Source organism: Mustela nigripes, chromosome 1, assembly GCF_022355385.1.
Source record: "Mustela nigripes isolate SB6536 chromosome 1, MUSNIG.SB6536, whole genome shotgun sequence".
In the NCBI taxonomy this organism is placed as follows: domain Eukaryota; kingdom Metazoa; phylum Chordata; class Mammalia; order Carnivora; family Mustelidae; genus Mustela; species Mustela nigripes.
Window position 1 is genome coordinate 218,589,408 of NC_081557.1, and position 20,910 is coordinate 218,610,317.

A 20,910-nucleotide genomic window follows, 5' to 3' on the forward strand; every position below is an offset into this window, starting at 1 on the left:
ACACTATTCAGACTTCTCCCTTGATAACCTCCCTTGATACCCTCATAGCTGAAGCTGTTGAAGAGTCCACCAGCCTCTTTTCATAGGGAAGAACTGCTTCAGAACACGAGCTAGTCCTTTCTTAGTGTAAGAATCCTATGGCCAACTGCTGTTAGTCTGTTCCCTTTTCAAGTACCATGTGGTGACCAGGTTGTGGACACTTTCAGAGCCTTGGTTTTCTCATCTATAAATTGAGACTAAAAAGGATTTATAACCATAAGGATTCTTTTGAGAATTTATTGAAAACAAACATAAAAACATGTAAAACAGCGATTTCTTAGTGTTCTGTTTAGGATATAGTGAATGTTCAATAACTGTGGTTATCAGTATTCTAATAAATTCAAAACCAAAATTATGAAATTAACATGATGGTTAATATTCTATTGTTTTATCCCTTTCAGTAAGAGGTTTTTTTTTTTTCTTTTGCATTCTTTTGAATTATTGTGATACTTTGCAAGCATTAGGACATTTACTCGTTTTCACTCTGTCTCTGACTTCTACTAGCATCCCTACCTGGAAAAATGTTTCGACGTGTTGTCTAGGAGCATCTTCCTTGAGGACAGGATATGTGCATTTACCCATCATATCGTATATTGCTTTCATTATATCAAGCATTTCCTGAAAAGTAAAAGGTGCTCACATGAGGCTGCTTGACTGAATGAAGAAACCACTCTGACAGATTATTCCTGTTCTATTTTGAATTTTTTTTTTTTTCCCATTAAGTGCCTTTTGGTTGTTCCAGGGGAAAAGCCAACCGTTTCGTGCCTTAAGAGCAGCAGGGTCAGAACGTAAGAATTAATTCTGATCTTGATTTCAAAAGGAAGTAAATTCCTACATATCCAAGAAAGGAAAGGAATGATCTGGTTTAATGTTTAGATTTCCATAGACTTCCTATAGACTTACCTTGTTTTATTGCGTTACATATTATATGTCTTTTTTTTTTTTTTTTAAGATTTTATTTATTTGACAGAGAGAAATCACAAGTAGATGGAGAGGCAGGCAGAGAGAGAGAGAGGGAAGCAGGCTCTCGGCCGAGCAGAGAGCCCGATGCGGGACCCGATCCCAGGACCCTGAGATCATGACCTGAGCCGAAGGCAGCGGCTTAAACCACTGAGCCACCCAGGCGCTCCCATATTATATATCTTATATGTTGATTATCAGTTTCCTTTTACTGAGAAGGAACTCTGTATCATGAGCATTACGCTAAACTAACTGATAGGTTTCAAAGCTTATTAGGATTTTCCTTGTTTTTTTCCTACTATGGCTTTAAATTAAGAAATTACACATGTAGTTTAGTCAAAATAGTATGTATGCCTGGGAAATCCCTTGAAATTTCATTAATTTTTTAATTAAAATAAAATCTAGCTTTTGACTTGTCGTTTCCAATCTTGGTAAAAATAATATCTAATTACTCAGACATGCAGGTTTATTGTTTCACATTTGTTTTCTTCATATTGAAATTTCCATGTAAACGTCTAGATTAAATTGGTAATACCGATGTAATATTACATTTACTTTTTAGAGAATTCAATTGTTATTAATGATAAAGTCGTTTATAATTTATACTTCATGGGTAAAACATTTTAAGATGTTTTGAGTTTAGATAAGAAGCAAGAATTTTATCTGATTTAAGCAGAATTCAGGAGATGTGGCACATGTAAGATCAGCATGTTTGTGTTAAACATAGAGATAGAAAGGAATTGAAGGGCCAAGAGGTACCTAATATCTCCAGGGCATCCAGCTACTAAATATTTACTGTATTACTGTATACCAGTTACAAGAGGCATTAGCTGTTCAGGATATGCTCAATACTCAGAAGCACTTAATATTCATGAGGTCTTACTTTAGCCATCTGTTGGTGAGAAATATTCTGGCCCTATGTATCTCCTGCTCAAAAAACACAAAACGTATGGCCTTCAATCAGGCTAACTGTCATACTCTACCTGTGGTCAGATACATTTGTCCCTGTGTCTGTCTCAGTAAGGTCAGGTCCCTTTTGTTTGAGGGGCCTCATGCTCAAATCAACTTCAGGAAAAGCAAGTGAGTCAGTGAGAAGGGACGTTATGAACATTGAGCATCCCCCAGGATTCATGTAATGTCTTTTAACCTCATTTGGACCCTATCCTAAATTTGTTAACTTACCCCATCCCTTTTCCCTTCTCACTGTGTTTTATACTAGTTTAATAAACCATTGATAGGAGTTTCTTAATTTGGTCTGTGGGCCTTTTTTCTTGGGTAGCCTGGCTGACAGTGTTTGGGGGCCCCACTACTCCCTTCAGGTTAAGTTCTACACAATACAGGTAATTGCAGTCTCGGTAATTTTAAAATTGTATTTGTTTCCATGTTATATTGGGAGAAAAAAGGTCACAGGCCAAATATTTGAGCACGGTATGTATACATTTTCTTCCTGATTCCAACCACAGCCTTTATCCAATTTACAGTATTTATTTGAATGCCATTAGGAAACAGGAATACAATCCTTATGTGTTTTATATTTACTTTGAAGATATATGCACCATAAACTATTCCTATCCATAGCAAGTTTTTTATTAGAGTATTTCACTACCACCACCACCATGTAAAATACTTCAGATTTCCTAAAAACACAATTTTCAAATTAATAATTTCAATTGTTTAACATATATAGTTAGAAAAGAAAAATGGAAACAGTCCAAAGGAGAGTTGTATTGGTGTGGCATTTCTTACTTCTTTAGTGATGTAGCCATCTTTATTTATGTCATACAAATTAAATGCCCAGTTGAGTTTTTCTTGAACTGTTCCCCGGAGCAAAATGGAAAGACCCTTGATGAAATCCTAAAAAAAGACATAAAAGCATAATTTGATATGACATTTCTTAAAAAACAAAAACAAAAACACTGACTATGATAAAAGTCTTTCTCAAATGATGGAAGCAAGGATTACAGCCCTCTGGATTTTTTAACCATTATTTAGCAAGATAATGTGTTCTTGGTCTTCTGTTTCTTAGAGTTCTCCATGGGCATAAACCATTCCTTAGCTTTAACGTTCTCATCTTTGATTTGGGGACTGTGATTTAAATCACCTATGAACTGGAAATGTTATGAGGACAGACACCCAAACAGCAAGATGCATGCTCTAAGCGATACTGGTTTTCTATCACAATTGCAAATAATTTCTTTTACGGAAAAGAATCTTCTAACACTGTACGTTATGAAATACAAGCACATACATAGCTTATTTCCCATGAAAAAAGATCTGCTAGTCTGTCTTTAAGATATGGGTCAACTTTAACTGTTACTTAGAAATCAAGTTATAACACACATGGTCAATAGCATGGAGCTGGAAGCCAGACTGCCTGACCTCAAATTCCACTTATGTTGCTTGATAGCTTTGTGTCCTCTGACCATTTAACCTCCCTTTGCCTCAGTTTGCATATCTGTAGAATGGGGATTACCATACATACTTCTTAAAGTTTTTGTGAGGATTAAAATAGTTAAGCTTTAACAGTCTAGCAAAGGCATTGGTTATGTGTTTACCAAGTAAATTAGGCTGGTTTGCTTGAACTTGTTCATATTTGAACAATTCCTATATATTTGTTGTCACGTGGAGCAGAGCTACCATCACAACGTGGTGTTTCTGAGCTTACACAGATCTAATAATCCACTGGTACATGGGAATGGAAGAGCCCAAGGGGCAGGTAGCAGTGGCCTTCTGGGTGAATTTGCATTTTCTCTCTCCATTTCTATATTCTATCATCTTATAATTGTTTTCCTGTCCCAGTTTCTTAATTTTCATGATTTTTTAAAACTTTGTAATTAGGTAACATTCACATAGTTCAAAATTTAACAATACGTAAGAGGTTTGGTGAAAAATTTTCCATTCCTGGACACCAGATACCCTTTTTCTTTCTCCTTGGGCAGCTTGCATTAGTAGCTTCCTGGATTACTTCCAAGGAGTTATTGTGCATATGTAAGTATGAGGCATATTTATTTATATGTGTTCCACATCCCTTCACGAAAGTAGTCTGACAGGTTGTTCTGCACCTTTATTCCCCGCCCCCCAACCCTTAACAATCTTAGGAATAATTCACAGTTGCATAATTACATATGAATGTATCATAGTTTATTTAACCACTCTTCCACTGATAAGAATTGAAAGATTTCCAATTTTATTTAAAACAATTTTACAAAGAGTGACCTTATATGTACATAAGTCATACTTGAGCAAAAATATCTGTAGAATAAATGCTTAGATGTGAGATTTCTGGGTTAAAGCATTTGAACAAAATTGCTTCTGAATTGCACCCCAGTTCCCCTCTCAAAATCTATATGAGAGTATTTTTATGTATAAGGATATTATAGCTTGCCGATACTGTATAGCATCAAACTTCAATGTTTTTCAATTTTATGGAAAACTATTTCTCAGATTACTTACATTTGTATCCCAAATAAATTTGAACATATTTTTCACAAATGTCTCAATTTATAAAAACTCTTCACATATTAGTGAAATTATCCCTTGTCTGGGATATGCATTCAAGTGTTGTTTGTAGTTTGTCATTGCTTTTGATTTTTCTTATATTTATTTATGCAAGGTAGGTATTTTTTTATTTTTATATTTGTCAGTCTTTTAATATATGTCTTTTGATTTATGTCCTATTGAATAGGTCTTCCCCATTTGAAGTAATAGACAGGTGTTCCCATACTTCTTCCTACCACTTCTGAAGTTTACCTTTTTAACATTCAAATCCTTATTTGCTTGGAATTTATCCACTGTTTTTAGATAGTTGTCTGGTTTTACACTATTATTAACTACTGATTTGAGATTAAGATTTACCATATCCTTAAATCTTTTATGTAATAAATCTTTTATGTAGTAAATCTGTTTATTACCTCTATTACATTGGTTCAATTATGAAAGCATTTTAGTAATCTTAACAGCTGTTAGGGCTATTTCCTCCTGGTCGATCTTCTTTTTCAACTTTTTTCTCTATTTTTTTTCTTGCTTTAATATTCCACATGAATTTTGAATAACCTGTTGGGGTCTTTATAGGATTTGAGGTAAATTTACAAATCAATTTTGGCAGAATTGACAACTGCATGCTGTTGAGACTTCCTAATCAAGACTATGAGAGACCTTGCCCTTGTGCAAGTCATTTTGGTCACTGAACCTATCAGTGTTCTGCTGCTGTAACAAATTACTACAACTTTAGTGACTCAAAATAATACATGTTTATTATCTTATAGTTCTTCAGGTGAGAAGTCTTGAAATGGATTTCACTGGGCTGGATCAAAATGGGAGAGCACTGGCGATATAGAGGGAGAGTTTGCTCTCTTGTCTTTTTTTTAGCTTTTAGAGGCCACTTTTGTTGTTTGGCTTATGACCCCTTTCTCCATCTCCGGAGCACATCGCTTTAGTCTCTGCTTCCCTTGTCATATCTTTCTCTTCTTACTCTGATCTTCCTGTTCCCTCTTACAAGGACCACTTTGATTACATTAGACCCACTTAGGTAATCCAGGATGATCTCCCATCTCAAGATCCTTACTCACACCTGCAAAGCTCCTTCTACCATGTAAGGTAACATATTCACAAGTTCCAGAAATTAGGGTGTAGACGCTTTTGGTTTTGTTTGGATATACAAAAGCTATTACTTCTGTATGATTGTGTATGCTGCCAACTAAGTGTTTCTGTTGTTTATTATAGTTTTTCCATTGAGTCTCCTGGGTTTTTCATGGATGCAATCATATTAGCTGCAAATGGAGTTAATTTTACCTATTCTTTCCAATTTTCATATTTTTAATTACTTTCTTTTTTTCTAACTGTAGTGAATAATATATACAAGACAATATTATATAATAATAATAGCTATCCTTATTTTGTTACTGAATTTAATAAGACTGTTTCTAGTGTTTCTACTTTAAGCACGAGAGTGACTTTAATTATGCTAAGAAGGTATACAATTCTCATTTTATTAAAAAAATTTATCAAGAATAACCATTGACTGACTTTCTTGCAGAAAGGAAAAGCTGATCTACAAATTCATATGGAATTGCAAAGGGCCCCAAATAGCCAAAACAATATGAAAAAGAAAAACAAAATTAGAGAGCTCAAACTCCACTTTCGAAACTCACTACAAATCTAAAGTGCCACATTGGCATAAGAATAGACATATAGACCAGTGCAATAATATCGAGAATGTGGAAATAAACATCTGTGACCGTTGATTTTCGACAAGGGTGCCAAGACCATGCAATGGGGAAAAAAGTCATGTTTTCAACAAATCCTGCTGTGATAACCAGATAAGCATAACCTACTTCCCATCTTTATTCAGGGAAAAATGTAAAGTGAGAGAAAAAGAGAACTCAAGAGAAGGCCACAAAGAATTGTAGAATTAGGTAGACAGAGAGAAAGGAAGCTGGCAAGGGATCTTGAAAATAAGTATGAGAGGTCACATGAGTTCATTTTCCTAGAAAAGGGTGGTTCATACAAGATGCTGCTGGGGAATGAAAGTGTTCATTCAATATGGAGCAATATGGAGGTCAGCAGTGACTGATGTGAGAACTTTGCATGCAGTATAAGAAGCAAACAGTGATGGAGACTAGGTAGCAAACTCATGACTCCTGGCTGGCCACAATGATATAGAAGTGGCTACATCTGAAGAGGAATATGGGATCACAGGAGAGATTTTTGAAGATGAGTACTTTGATTACTGGAGGGAGCCATCTATGAAGAGAAGATTACTAAAGTGTGTGTGTGTGTGTGAGGGAGGGAGGTAGTGCAAGAGAGGAACTTATTCTGAGAAGGTGGGAGGGATCCAAGTGCAGGTGGAGGGTCCGAGCTGTGGGAGGAGGAGGTGTGTTTCCTCAGTTAACAAGGAAACAAGAGAACAGGCTGTGGATGCCAGTAGCTGATAAGAGCGGGAAGGTAAGTGAGTCCCCACCTGGCAGCTTCAATGGGTGTCATCTGCTTGGGAGTGAAGGGTGTTGTAGAGAGGGCAAGAATCAAGGGTTAAAGGAAAGAAGTAGGCAGTCATGGTACTAGATAATCAGGTGACTTGTGCAAATTACCCAAAGATGGATATCCCTCAAAATAATCTGTGCTATCTCCTGGAAAGTTGTTATAATATATATAAACCTGAAATATATAACACACTGTAATCAAGAATTAAGGTGCAATGTACAACTGGCAAACTATAAACTGTGACTTTTTAGAAGCTATGAAATAGTCACTGCCAAGTATGGGAAGGTAGGCTTGTCAGAGAAAGATTGCTGGACAGTTTTTAAAGACCTGATGAGGTTGATGGTTATCAATATAAACCTTATCTGTTGCTTCAAATCACGAAGTAATAGTCATACTCTCTTAACTGAAAAGGGGGGCTGGATACAAGGTCTTTGAAGACATGCTTAGAGCATTGGTTCTCAAAACTTAGCTTGCCACATGATCCTCTGGAGGGCTTGCTAGAACACGGATCGCTGGGTCCCACCCTCAGGATTCTGATTCATTAGGTCTAGGTCAGGGTGTAAGAATATATATTTCTAGCAAATTCCAAGGGGATACTGATACTGTTGGTCCAGGAATCACACTTTGTGAACCACTGGACTACAGAAATCATCAATGGCATTGGTCCTATCACCAAACAGCAGATCAAAGTAACTTTTATTTAAAGTCACATGTGGAGGGACGCCTGGGTGGCTCAGTTGGTTGAGCGGCTGCCTTTGGCTCTGGTCATGATCCCAGCGTCCTGAGATCGAGTCCCGCATTGGGCTCCTTGCTCGGCAGGGAGCCTGCTTCTCCCTCTGCCTCTGCCTGCCATTCTGTCTGCCTGTGCTCGCGCTCTCTCCCTCTCTCTCTCTGACAAATAAATAAATAAAATCTTTAAAAGAAAAAAAGTCACATGTGGACTTTTGTTGATTGCCTTCCTACTAAGCTCTTACTAATTTCCATTTGGTGCTTCATCCAGTTCTGCAGAAGTGCTCTCCACTTCTGGCTCTAGTGATAGAGCTGTGACCAGAGCAAATCAAGAAGTACATATTATCCCTTTGGTCAAAGCATTTGGATCTGTGGTTGGCATACAACTGAACCCAGTCCACGTCTGCTCAACATGAATAGTTAAGCTTGGAGACAAATTGATGCTGGCATCTTTTTTGTGGCCATGGGAGAGCTCACCCTCAGTTGTAGCCATCCATAGCTCTGGACTTTTTCTTTCTGTGAGCCAATAAAGTCATCATATTGTTTTTGTTAGTATGTGATTTTCTATTATTTGCAAACAAAAATATCCTTATTTACAAGCTGGCAGCTGATTTACACCTTAAGTACTATGTATCGCAAAACTACTTCCATTAAAAGATAGCTACAGACCTTGGGTACCCCTCTACCTTGTAATATGCCATCTTGCAGGATGATATCAATAAACAGTTACTTCAAAAGAAGAGTGATTCCTTACTTGTGGTAAAGGAAAATGAGAAACTCAGTGTATCTTATGTGGTTTTCGCTCCATGCTTTTCTGAATGGTAACTGAAATCTATCAAACAGGAGTCACAAGGCTAAAAAACAAACAAAAAGCCCTCTCAGAGTACTTTGTATAATTACCTTTTATCTGTGAAAGAAGGTTGCATGTGTTCCCTAATGCACAAAAATGGTGGATACTGAATTCTGGTTTTCATTCTCTTATTATCAAAGCAAAAGAAGAAGGCATAAAGATTTGACTTTATAATATCTCATCCTTGATCAGTTGTGACCTTGTAGGTATCTACCAGATTTTTGCTTAGTGCCTTAGTTCTGGTTGCTATGACAGGAGCATTAGTCTTCCTCTGTCAGAGGAGTTCATCAAAAGGACATGACCACTGGCTGACCCACAAGCTGGCCCAGGCAATCTGAGGCTCTTAACCCTCCCCTGTCCTTAGAATGTATGATCTATCTGCACGCCATGTCTGGACAAGGAATCACTTCAAGGAAGTAGCCATGAGACCAACTAGACTGATATGTGACTGAATCTCATTAAGGCCTCCATAACATTTTTTAAGATTCTTGTGGGCAGTACAGAGACTTACTTGTCTTGCAGTTGCCTAAGACAAGCCTCATAGGTAAGTTCCCGTACTGATTACACCTGCTACCTACCACTCTGGAGTGGCCCGCCTCTTCCTTCAGTCTTTCCTTGCTCTCTGTGTGTAGGGGGCCAGTTTGGAATTTCACCAGAGGACCTACTGAGGTTGCAAACCAACATCCTGCCTCCCTACCTGTCACCCAGAATATCATGGCTTTTAATCATGTTCTTGGGGATGTTTGCCTCAAGCAGTGCTGTTTCTAGTTGGGAAAACAACATTAAGTGACTTACCAATGGTAAGAAATGTTAATTCGCTAGTCAGTGACAGATTCGGTATGAAAAATCATGCATATGTTTGGTATATTTCTTACTTTATTCTTGCTTATGTATTTTTCTGAAATTTTTAAAGATGGTTCATTTTCTCTGGTATGACCTCCCTGATTAGAGTTAAACTTCCACAGTAGTTGAGCCTCCTTTCAAAAGTATTTGAAAGACACAATCTCAGGTAGTACCTGAAGATTGCATCAGGTATTAATATGTCTAAAAAATAATAAGGAAATTTTCTAAGATTTGTGGCCTGATTTTATCATGCAGGAGGGATAATATACTTGCCTCATTTGATCTATAATATGGTCTATTTAGGTGATTTAGTGTCTTAAAAGGTGATGATAGACAAGTTAGAGGAAACTTCTTTGGCTCTAGAGGCCATTAAACATTAATAAATTTTTAAACAAAAATGATATAAATACATAAATGTATATATAAATATGCTTGATTTACATAAAAATTACAGAAAGTGATACTGAAGAAATTGCAATCACACATAATCCTATCACTTATGCAAAATGAAATCTTATCAATTTTTAAGCATACTATATTTATAGTAAAGGTCAAAAATGTATATATGTATAATATGTATGTATATGTATGTATAATGTGTATGTATGTATAATATATATATCTGTATAATAATGTATATTTCACTTAAAATAACAAGCATTTTCCCATTTCACTGAAAAGTCATTGTGACATCACTTAAATAACTACATATTAGGTTGAACCTTACGATATTGCTGATTTTTTTTTAAGTGGGTTCCACTCCTAGCATAAAGCCCAATGTGGGTGGGGCTTTAAGTCACAATCCTGAGATTCAAAACCTGAGCTGAGTTCAAGAGTCAGATGCTCAACCAACTGAGCCACCCAAGTGTCCCAAATTGCTAATTTTTTTTTATCATATTTGTTAAGAATAGTAATTTCATGTGGTTTAATCTAATGATACTATCACAGTAGTTTTTGAGCATTTTGGATCCCAAACCACAATAATTATATTTTAAATGGTAATCTAGAGCATACACACACACAAATATACACTAGAAAGTCCTTATTTCTCTTCTATTAATTTTTTAAACATTCTTTTCTTAAAATTTTATTTTATTTTTTCAGTGTTCCAAGATTCATTGTTTATGCACCACACCCAGTGCTCCATGAAATACGTGCCCTCCTTAATACCCACCCCAGACTCACCCATTCTTGTCATTAATCTCTAAATTAATTTTACCACCTACTAATGATTGTAAATAGAGTTTGAAACACTGCTTTGTCATATGAATATATCGTAATTTACTTAACCATATTTCCTACTGGTGGCTATGTAAGTGAATTAAATTTTTTTTCTTTATTATAAGTGATGCTGTGTAAACATTGTTTTCAGTTTCCCATCATTTTGACTTATTTCCTTAGGAAAGGAGTAGAAATCCTAGGTCCTGGGAACACTGAAATTTCATAGTAATAATGATTATAGTTTATGGATGTTTGTGGGGCGTGTGTTAGGCAATTTCTGTATGTTATTTCATGTCGGCCTCATGCAACCATAGAGAGTAGGTATTGCTGTCTTTATATTATAAAGAGATGCTCAGAGAAATCAAGTGACCAAGCCAAGGCATAAGTCAGTGAGGAGGGAGCTAAAAATCAAACCCAGACCTCGGGACTCAAAGCACAGGCCTCATTTTGACTAGAATTGAAGCAATGGGCTGTGGCTATACAGAACAGTATGAAATTAACACAGGCCATATCTTCTTTCTTGCTACTGTAGGACATAATTGTAGGGTGATGTGTAATAGTAACTCAGAGTGATTTGCAGTTCATTTTCTTCCTCATAACACTTGTAGAATATTAAGAATGCCAGGAATACATAATTCTTGTTATAAAATTACTTCATAAATGAATTAGAAAATAGCCCTAACTTCTTAAATACAAGTGTGTCAGTATGCAAATATATGTGTGACTCTGAAAGCTTTAAGATCAGCTAAGAAGCCCAAGAGTTACATGTCCAGCAACAGTGAGACTAACAGAGATCAACTCTCTGAGACTGATGAGATGTTAACCAGGGTCACCAATATTAACTGAGCATTTTCCATGTGCCATGCAATTTTCAAGAGTCTTTAAACCCATCATTTAATCATACAACAATTTTATGAGGTATCATGATTTTTTCCAGTTTACATTGAAGAAATTCAGTGTAGAGAATGAGAAACCTGCCCCAGGCATCAGAGTTAGAAGTGGTAGAATCTAGATTTGAATCCTGTGTGTGACTGACAAGCATGTGTTTTTTTAGATGAGAAGAGATTTCTGGAGCTTCCCTAGAGGCTGGATGTTAATGGAAACTAATTTAGGCCTGGGGCAGGGAAGATGTAAGATGAGCCTGGAGCATCTTGTAGTGCCAGAAATTAAGAGTGTGATGAAAAAACACAACAAAAGAGAAGAAACAAGCACAATGATAGGAGTATGTTGAAGGAACACAGTAGTCGACTTAAAAAGCTCCCAGTTGCCAAGCTGTAACAATTTCAGCAACAAAATACATAGAGGTTTACTGGATTATAATTCAAAAGAAAAAACAAATATCCATTAGTCCATACTGATATAAATGTCTTATTGAAAAAATCCATAAATGGAGGAGAAGAGACAAATATCCCAGGCAGAAGAATTCCAAATAAATTACGTAAATTATATTCTACTCTCAAGAAGGTGGAACGTAACTCCCCCATCCTAAAGTATGGGCTGTGCATAATAACTTTCTTCCAAAGAGTATGGTTTGGAAAGAGGGAAAAAAGAGTAGCTTTCCAGAGAGGAATGACCAACCCTACTTCTAATAAGTGACCAAGGTATAAGTCAACAACCATACCTCTTGTTGATAAAATTTACTTGGAACTTTAATTCTTTGGCCTTTCTCCCCAGAACATGTATCCCTCGGCTAATTATGAGAAAAAAATCAAGCAAATATGTACAAAGCATCTGACCCATAGTCCTCAAAATTGACAAGGTCATCACAAACAAGGAATATCTGAAGAACTGCACATCTGAGAGGAGCCTAAAGAGACCTAGTGGCTAAATTTAATATGGTATCCTACATAGAATGGTGGGACAAAGAAAGGACATTGGGTAACAGCCAAGATAATCTGAAGAAAGCATGGGCTTTAGTGAATAATGCATCAATATTAGTTCATTACATGTAGCAAGTATTCTATTTTAATGTATGATATTAATAATAGGGAAACTGGATGTGAGGTATATGAGAACAGTCTGTACCACCTTTGAAATTTTTCTGTGAAAGTAAACCTGGTCTAAAATGAAAAAGGAAAACCACCTTTATTTAAAAAATGAATTTTAAAAAAAAGAAGCTGACCTGTGGTCTGTCAGAGAAAGATATTTATTGTATGCTTTTCTTGTCTGTCCTGTAATAATCTGTTACCCTATATTCTAGCATGTGCCATGAAGGATTTAAAAGATACGTCCTTGGGGCCGACAGGAAGTGGTAAGCGAATGCAGGAGGAGCTGGGTACCCCCATGCAAGACGAGGCAAGACTACAGGGAAGGAGTAGGCCAGAATGATGGATGATAAGCAAAAGCCAGGACACACGTGGCCTGGTCATATTCCCTGGGAATCAACAAAAAGGTATGGGTGGGGCCTAGGGCAACTGACTGAACTGTGAAACAGTTGGATTATATGAAAATGTGAGAATATAAGCTCCACGAAGACAGAGGTTTGTGTATTTGTTCACTGTTATGTTCCCAGCCAGCACTTTGGAGAGTATTTGGCATGTAGTCATGCTCAATAAGTATTTGTTAAATGTATAAATGAAATGAGAAGACTTCTGAACTTACCTTTCACTTTCCTTCCAATAGTTCCCTTGAATGGGTACTAGACAAGAAGAACAGAATTATGTGTACAGGTTGTGTAAGTGTGTGTGTATGTGTTGAGAGATATGAGAAAGATAAACCCTAATGATTAATAAATGTGATAAAATCAGAATTTTCATACCTATTGGTAACACTGCCTAAGTAATTCCCACTGATGTTTGACATCTCAAAAGAAAATAGCTATTTACTTATTTTTTTAAAGATTTTATTTATTTTGAGAGAGAGAGAGAGCATGCAGGCAGTGGGGTAGGGGAAGGAGAAGGATAAGCAGACTCTGATGTGGGGCTTGATCTCAAGAGGCTGAGATCATGACTTGAGCTAAAATCAAGAGTCAGGTGCTCAACCAACTGAGCCACCAGGGACCCTGAAAATAGCTGTTTAATTTGACTCATCCCTGGAAAGAAAGTTTTCTCATAACCATAAATGATATTTGGGAGGAAAACATTATTTTCTCATCACTATGAATGACAAAGAGATTACTTTTTAGCTTTAGAATATCTCCAGGCAGTGCCACTCATATTTTATTCAGTATGAATTGGATTGTCAGTGAATGGTGTTTTCTTGAAGCTTTGAACTGTAGCTCTGATGTCAAATCATCAGTCTCTGTAGGAAACAGGTATAGCTATTCCAGAACTGTTCCAAAGAAAACATTATTTTAAGTCAGCCTCAATAATTTAAGTAAACTTTCAATTTGGGACCTACTCAGAGGTATGTGTTGCCCTGATGGTGATAATGTTTGGCAGATGGTAATTGTTGAAGTGGTGGTAAAGGTTCAGAGCTGATCGTGTAACCAGCAATTGTGCCAGTGATCAGTGATTTTTGTGGATGGAATGGTCTGAAAGCGGATTGTGAATGTTGGTGATAATATTCAGTAATCAGATCATAGAATGCTATTTTAAATGTCATCTAACAAACATTGTGGCTCAGGTCCCCAGAAGGAGACAGTCTACTGAAATGGTTAAGAATGGGATTTGGAGGGACGCCTGGGTGGCTCAGTTGGTTAAGCAGCTGCCTTCGGCTCAGGTCATGATCCCAGCGTCCTGGGATCGAGTCCCACATCGGGCTCCTTGCTCAGCAGGGAGCCTGCTTCTCCCTCTGCCTCTGCCTGCCATTCTGTCTGCCTGTGCTCGCTCTCTCCCCCTCTCTCTCTCTGATGAAAAAAAAAAAAAAAAAGAATGGGATTTGGAAAACTATGGCCTGAAGGGTCAAATACGGCACATATTGTTTTGTAGACAAAACAATATGGAACGCAGGGATGCTCATATACATTGGGAATGTTTGTGGCTACCACAGCAGGATTGAGTAGGTACAATAGAGACTGTATGGCCTCCAAAGCCAAAATACTTATATTTGGCTCTGTTTAGAGAAGTTCAATGACCTCTGGTTAAAAGCATAGGAGTTAGAGACTTAGAGCTGGGGTTCGATCCTGGTTCGTAAACTTTAGTGTGAACCTCATTGGTGCCAATACTTGAAGTGAACTGACATAAAACTATTTATAATGTATTTCTAATTCTCTATCTGTCATCTATCAGTCTATGTATGAGTTATATCATCTGATCTGTCTATATCGTATTAATCAGAGGGCACGAACAACTATACCAATACTTCCAAAGCTTAGTGGCTCGGTACGATTTACGCTTACTTGTCATTCGCACACAGTGATATGGGGAGAGTGCACTGTTCCTTGTAGTCATTCAGAGATCTAGGCTCCTTCTACTTTGTTGCAGGGCCAGCTGAAATACGTGAGCTGGTCCCCACAGATAGGAAGAGAGTGGAAGGAGATGGGGTCATTCCCCTTACACCTCATTGGTAAAATCTCAGTCATGAATCCACCTAACTGCCCCAGAGGCTGTGATTATGGCCTATTTGTGAGATCACCAAGTAGAGCACCTGGACATAGGTCATCAGTAGCAGTCCCTGCCATGTTTACCATGTGTCCTATTTCACTGCACGAATATTACACATTTGATTATCGCATGCTGCAGGCCCTACCAGAGATATTAAATAATATGGAATAATGTACACAGGGTATTACCTCTCCAAATCTGGAAGGCTGTGAATGACAGAACTCAGCTGGCTCAAAGGATTTCAGATGAGGGGTTGGGGATCTATGTACACCTCTCAGGCAGGATAACAGTTGCTAAGAGATGCATTCCAGTGCCAGACTGTCTGAGTTTGAATCCTGGCTCTCCTACGTTTTAGCCGTGTGACCTTGGGCAGGTTACTAAACCTCTTCATGATTCCCTTTCTTCATTTGCTAGAAATGAGTTAATAATGACCTAAAATTGAGTTAATGGTGGTACCTATGAAGATGAACTCATCTGGTAAATATAGTGTACTCAGCACAATTGCCTGACTCATGAATTCAAATGAGTTCTAAACAAGAGTCAGTTATTATTACGGTATATAGCTAATACTATTTTTAAACACTTATTAGTATTAGTGACTGACATACGGTAAGTGCTTCTTATATGGTGAGATGCAGAATTACCTTTCATAGCATCATAGACAATCATCTAGCCTTTGAATGAATACATTCAATGATACATAAGTGTTTAACAAGATGACCAATGTCGTTATTAATCGGCTTTGTTAGAAAAATATCTTATGTAATAACTGCTGTGTAATAACCTCATAAATATTGAGTGTGTGTTTGGTGCGAGACACTGAGCCAAGTCCTTTACTAACATTAGTACTTTTTCAGTCTTTCATTCCCCTGTGGAGTAGCTTTGCTTGCTGATATTTTACAGATGAATACTAAGGCCTAGAGGGTTTAAATTCTCAGCCCGGGGTCTCACCGTCCCTAAATGGCAAGGAAGGGATTAGGCCCAGTCAGAGCTAGACACAGGCACCACCACACTCCCTTGTTCCCTTGTCCTATTCACTTTGCACCTTTGGGTTTAAGAAAATTAAGTAGAAAACTTCCCTTTCTCTTTATTGTAGAATCAGAATGGTCTCTGTTATACCTCCCAAGATGCTACTGTTACTCAAAATGTGTTCATTGCCTAATCATTTCTGTTTGCTAGAGACTTTCCAGGTAGCTAATTGATTTAGAAAAATAATTATGATAGCCTAGAGTTATTTTTGATTTTGATTTAACATTTATTAATTCAGCCATTAGTTTGCTTTTAAAGAAAAGACATATTACTAACATGCTTATAATATATAGTCATTACAACTAATTTCCCAAATTATAATCAATGTTCATCACAATTACCAACATTTTACATAAATATTGTAATAGCAATGTTATGCCTGGTCCCATATCATTAACACCAGACTAAATTTACATGCTGAAATTGGATACAATGTGTTATAGGTAATTGATGGGACATTTCTGATACATAAGTAATTTCAAGTAATGGAATCATTAGTATTTTTTACCCTATTCGGTTTTTGCAAACTAGCTATTAAAGATTTCATTAGGTGAACTGGGACCATTGACTTCAATGTTATTGCTACACAAAGGCTGTGCTGGAATTAATCTTGTTGCTGAAGTGCTGCAAATGCTAAGACCAGATTATCATGGGGTGATCTGAAACTGCCATCCACAGAGGAAATGTTACAGATGTTACCTGTGATGTTCCCACAGGTCCCCCATTGCTATTGCCACAACCAGGACAAATCCAACTGCATTTGCCTCTACCACTGCAAGTTTCTTGGTCTACTGGACCTTCTACTCAGTCACTGTTGGCTTCTACTCTTCTCTCTGCCATGCTCTTTCATGGTTTAATTATAAGAGATATCATGTTGAGCTTCCTGGCCTAGAGTCTTTATTTTAGGTGCACTCAGTCTGCAGAAGTACTTAGTACATGCGAGGAGACACTTTGCTTCCCTGGGAACCCTGCTCCTGGGGCCACTGACTGATAGCCTGGAAGGCGATGCTTTCTTCTCTCATCCTGATTCCTCAACGTCCTTGTTCCTACATAGCCAGCGATGCTGTCTTGGACTTCCCCCCTTTGAAACATGGCAAATTTGAAAAATTTGTTGAGAAATAAATCTATCAACTTAATTTTAATATCTCTTAAGCTCATCTTCTCCTTCTCATCACCAATGCCTCAATTATAGTTTGGGTTTAAGTTAGCTCCTGTTAGAATTCTTGGAATACATAGCTGTTAAATAAACTTCTTGTTTCTAGTAACATAGTCCTGATCCCATGACTCTCCTGCTGAAAATTCCGTAAGGACTCCTCACCTCCCGCAAGAGAATCCAGCCTCCTTATCATCCTGCCTTAAGTGGTCAGGAGCTGGACTCTGCCTCCTCATCCAGTCTTACTTTTTGGCCTTTTTCCTTTGTATTCTAACTTCTAGGTGATTTATAAAAGCTTTCTCTTCATTCCCAACCTCTGCCTCTGACTCACTCTCCACTGCTTTCCATCCTGAGTGCTTACCCTTAACTAGCTTGTGCTTGTCCTTCATATCTTTTCCATCAATTCATGGGCATGCTTCCTTGATACAGCCCTATCATTACCTTTCCTTATTGATCCCACTCTATCATCTGCCACTTATCATGTCACTCAGTGCAATTTCTGATCACATATAAGATTCACCTTCCTCTACTCCCCCAAAGTAAATCATCTCCAATTACTTGTTTCCCTTATACATAATACATATTTATGATTCTGCAGCCAATTCCAATGAAGTGTGTGTGTGTGTGTGTGTGTGTGTGTGTGTATAATTGCCCCACACAACCAAGCAATTCTTTGACACCAACTGGGTGTCCTATAATTTAACTCAACTCTGACCTTTTCTACCTGGAGATACAGCCAAATCCTACAGGTTAAGGGCTCAGTCCTACAAGACTGCCCTCCCCTAATTCAGATGCCAATTGCGAGTCCACATTTTCACCAGTGCTTCTGAATGAAGGGGTTGAAAAGATAAACAAAATTGACAAACTCTTAGCTAGACTAAGAACAAAAAGAAAATACTCAAATTAATAAGACAACCAGAAGTGAAAGAAGAAACATTGCAACTGGTGCCATAGAAATCAAAAGAATCCTGATACTATTATGAACAGTCCATTGGAGTAGTCCAATGGACTGAATAGCCTAGAAAAAAAGTGGATAAATTTCTAGAAACACAACTTACCAAGACTGAAACATAAAGAAATAGAAAGTCTGAACAGACCTATAATGAGGAGATTGAATCAGTAATCAAAAAAATCTCTCAACAAAAAAAGCAGGACCACATGGCTTCACTGGTAAATTCTGCCAAACATTTAAGGAACTAATACCAATCCTTTTCAAACTCTTCCAAGCAATTGCAGAGGAAGGGATATTTCCATACTCATTTATGAGGTCAGCAGTACCCTGGAACCAAAACCAGATGAAGGTATCACAAGGAAAGAAAACTACAGACTAATATTATTGATAAATATACATCCAAAATCCTCAACAAAATCCCGGAAAATTCTAACAACCCATTAAAATGATCATACAACATAACCAAGTATCCTTATTCCTTTGATGGAAAGATGGCTCAACATATAAAAATCAATTAATGTGATATCCCACATTAACAGAATAAAGAAGAAAAATCACATGATCATCTCAACAGATGCAGAAAAAGCATTTGACAAAGTTGAACTCTTATTCATGATAAAAACTCTCAACAAACTAAGAATAGAAGGAAATCATCTTCACATAATGAAAGCCATATATGACCAGCCCACAGTTAACAACATGCTTAATGATGAAAAACTGAAAGATTTCCCTGTGAAATCAGGAGCAAGGCAAGGACGTTCAATATTGCCACTTTTATTCAACAGAATACTGGAATTCCTAGCCAGAGAAATTAGGCAAGAAAGATAAATCAGGTGTAATGATATTATATATAAAAAAATTCTAACAATTATACCAAAAAACTGTTAGAACTAATAAATTCAGTAAAGTTGCAAAATACAAAATCACATACAAATATACACCAACAATGAATTATCTGAAAAGAAAACTAGGAAACTGATCCCATTGACAATAGCACCAAAAAGAGTAGAATAAAAAACTGGGAATAAATTTAACTAAAGAGGTGAAAAGCTTGAGTACTAAAAAATGCAAAGCACTAATGAAAGAAATCAAAGAAGACACAAACAGTAAGTTCATGAGTTGTAAGGCTTAATATTGTTAAAGTATTCATACCACCCAAACCTATCTGCAGATTCACTACAACCCTATCAAAATCCCAAGTGGTATTTTCTACAAGTAGAAAAAAATTCATATGGGACCACAAAAGACCACAAACATTCAAATCAATACTTAAGAAAGAATAGGGCTAGAGGCATCCTGATTCCTGATTTCAAAGTATATTACAAAGCTATAGTAATCCAAACACTACGCTACTGGCATAGAGACAGACATCGAGACCAATGGTACAAAATAGGAAGCTTAGAAGTAAATCCATACATATATGGTCAAGTGATCTTTGACAAGGATGTCAAGAATACACAATGGGAAAGGGAAGGGATGGTCTCTTCAACAAATTGTATTAGGAAAACTGGATCACCACACCCAAAAGATTGAAATTCCATCCTAACCTTATCCTGTATACAATTATCAATTCAACATAGATTAAAGACTTAAACATAAGACCTGAAACCATAAAGTTCCTAAAAGTAAACCTGAGGGGGAAAACTTCATGGTATTGGTCTTCGCAATGATTTCATGATATGATTCCAAAAGCAGAGGCAACAAAGAGTAAATAAGCAAGTGCTAAATTAAAAAGCTTCTGAGCAAGAGGATAATCAGTGGAGTGAAAAAGCAACCTACAAAATGGGAGGAAATATTTGGAAACCATGTATCTGATAAAGGGTTATCTCCAAAATATATAAGAAAGTCCTTCATCTCAATAGTAAATATCTAACAATCCAATTAAAACATAAGCTGAGGACTTGAATGTGCATTGCTCTGGATATATCGAAACGGCCACCAGGTATATGAAAAAAATGCTCAACATCCCCAGTCTTCAGGGAAATACAAATAAAAACCACAATAAGATAGCACCTCAACCCATCAGGATGGCTATTATCCAACAAATATAAGATAAGTGTTGGGGATGTGAGTAAATTGGAACAATTGCACACTGTCGGTGGGAATCATAGGTGTGCAGCTACTATATGGAAAACAGTAGGGAGCTTCCTCAAATAATTAAAAATAAAAATACCATGTGATTCGGTAATCTCACTTCTGGATATTTATCCAGAGGTATTGAAATCAAGATCTCAAAGAGATATTAGACTTCCATATTCATTATAGCTCTGTTCACAACAGCTAAGTTGTGGAAACAGCATAAATGTCCAGAGACGAATGAATGGATAAAGAAAATGTGGTTTACACACACATAATGGAATATACTATTTATTTTTAAAAAGAAAAAGATTATTTGCAATATGCAGCAACATGAATGAAACTGAGGGCATACTGAGCCATCACAGAGAGACAAATACTGCGTGATTCCACCGACAGGAAGTATCTAAATAATCAAATCCTAGAGTCCAGTTGTGGCTGGAGCAGGGGGTATGAGCAGTGACCCATGAGCATAAAACTTCAGTTAAGGAAAAGGAATAAACTCTAGAGATGTGCTGTACAGCATTGTACTTATAGTCAACAACATTGTAATACACACAATTCTGTTAAGGTAGCTCTCATGCTCAGTGATCTA

General features: G+C 37.1%; 1 protein-coding gene across 5 annotated transcripts in view; it reads right to left on the minus strand.

Moving 5' to 3' along the window:
- Positions 1–20,910, minus strand: part of KCNIP4 (potassium voltage-gated channel interacting protein 4) — a 1,175,184-nt gene that overhangs the window by 3,070 nt on the left and 1,151,204 nt on the right. For all 5 annotated transcript variants that reach the window (XM_059381719.1, XM_059381728.1, XM_059381710.1 and 2 more), the window contains 2 exons: positions 2,746–2,853; positions 553–657 (listed from right to left, as the gene is read on the minus strand). In XM_059381719.1, coding sequence (XP_059237702.1) covers positions 553–657; positions 2,746–2,853 — 213 coding nt within the window. The remainder of the gene's footprint in view (positions 1–552; positions 658–2,745; positions 2,854–20,910) is intronic.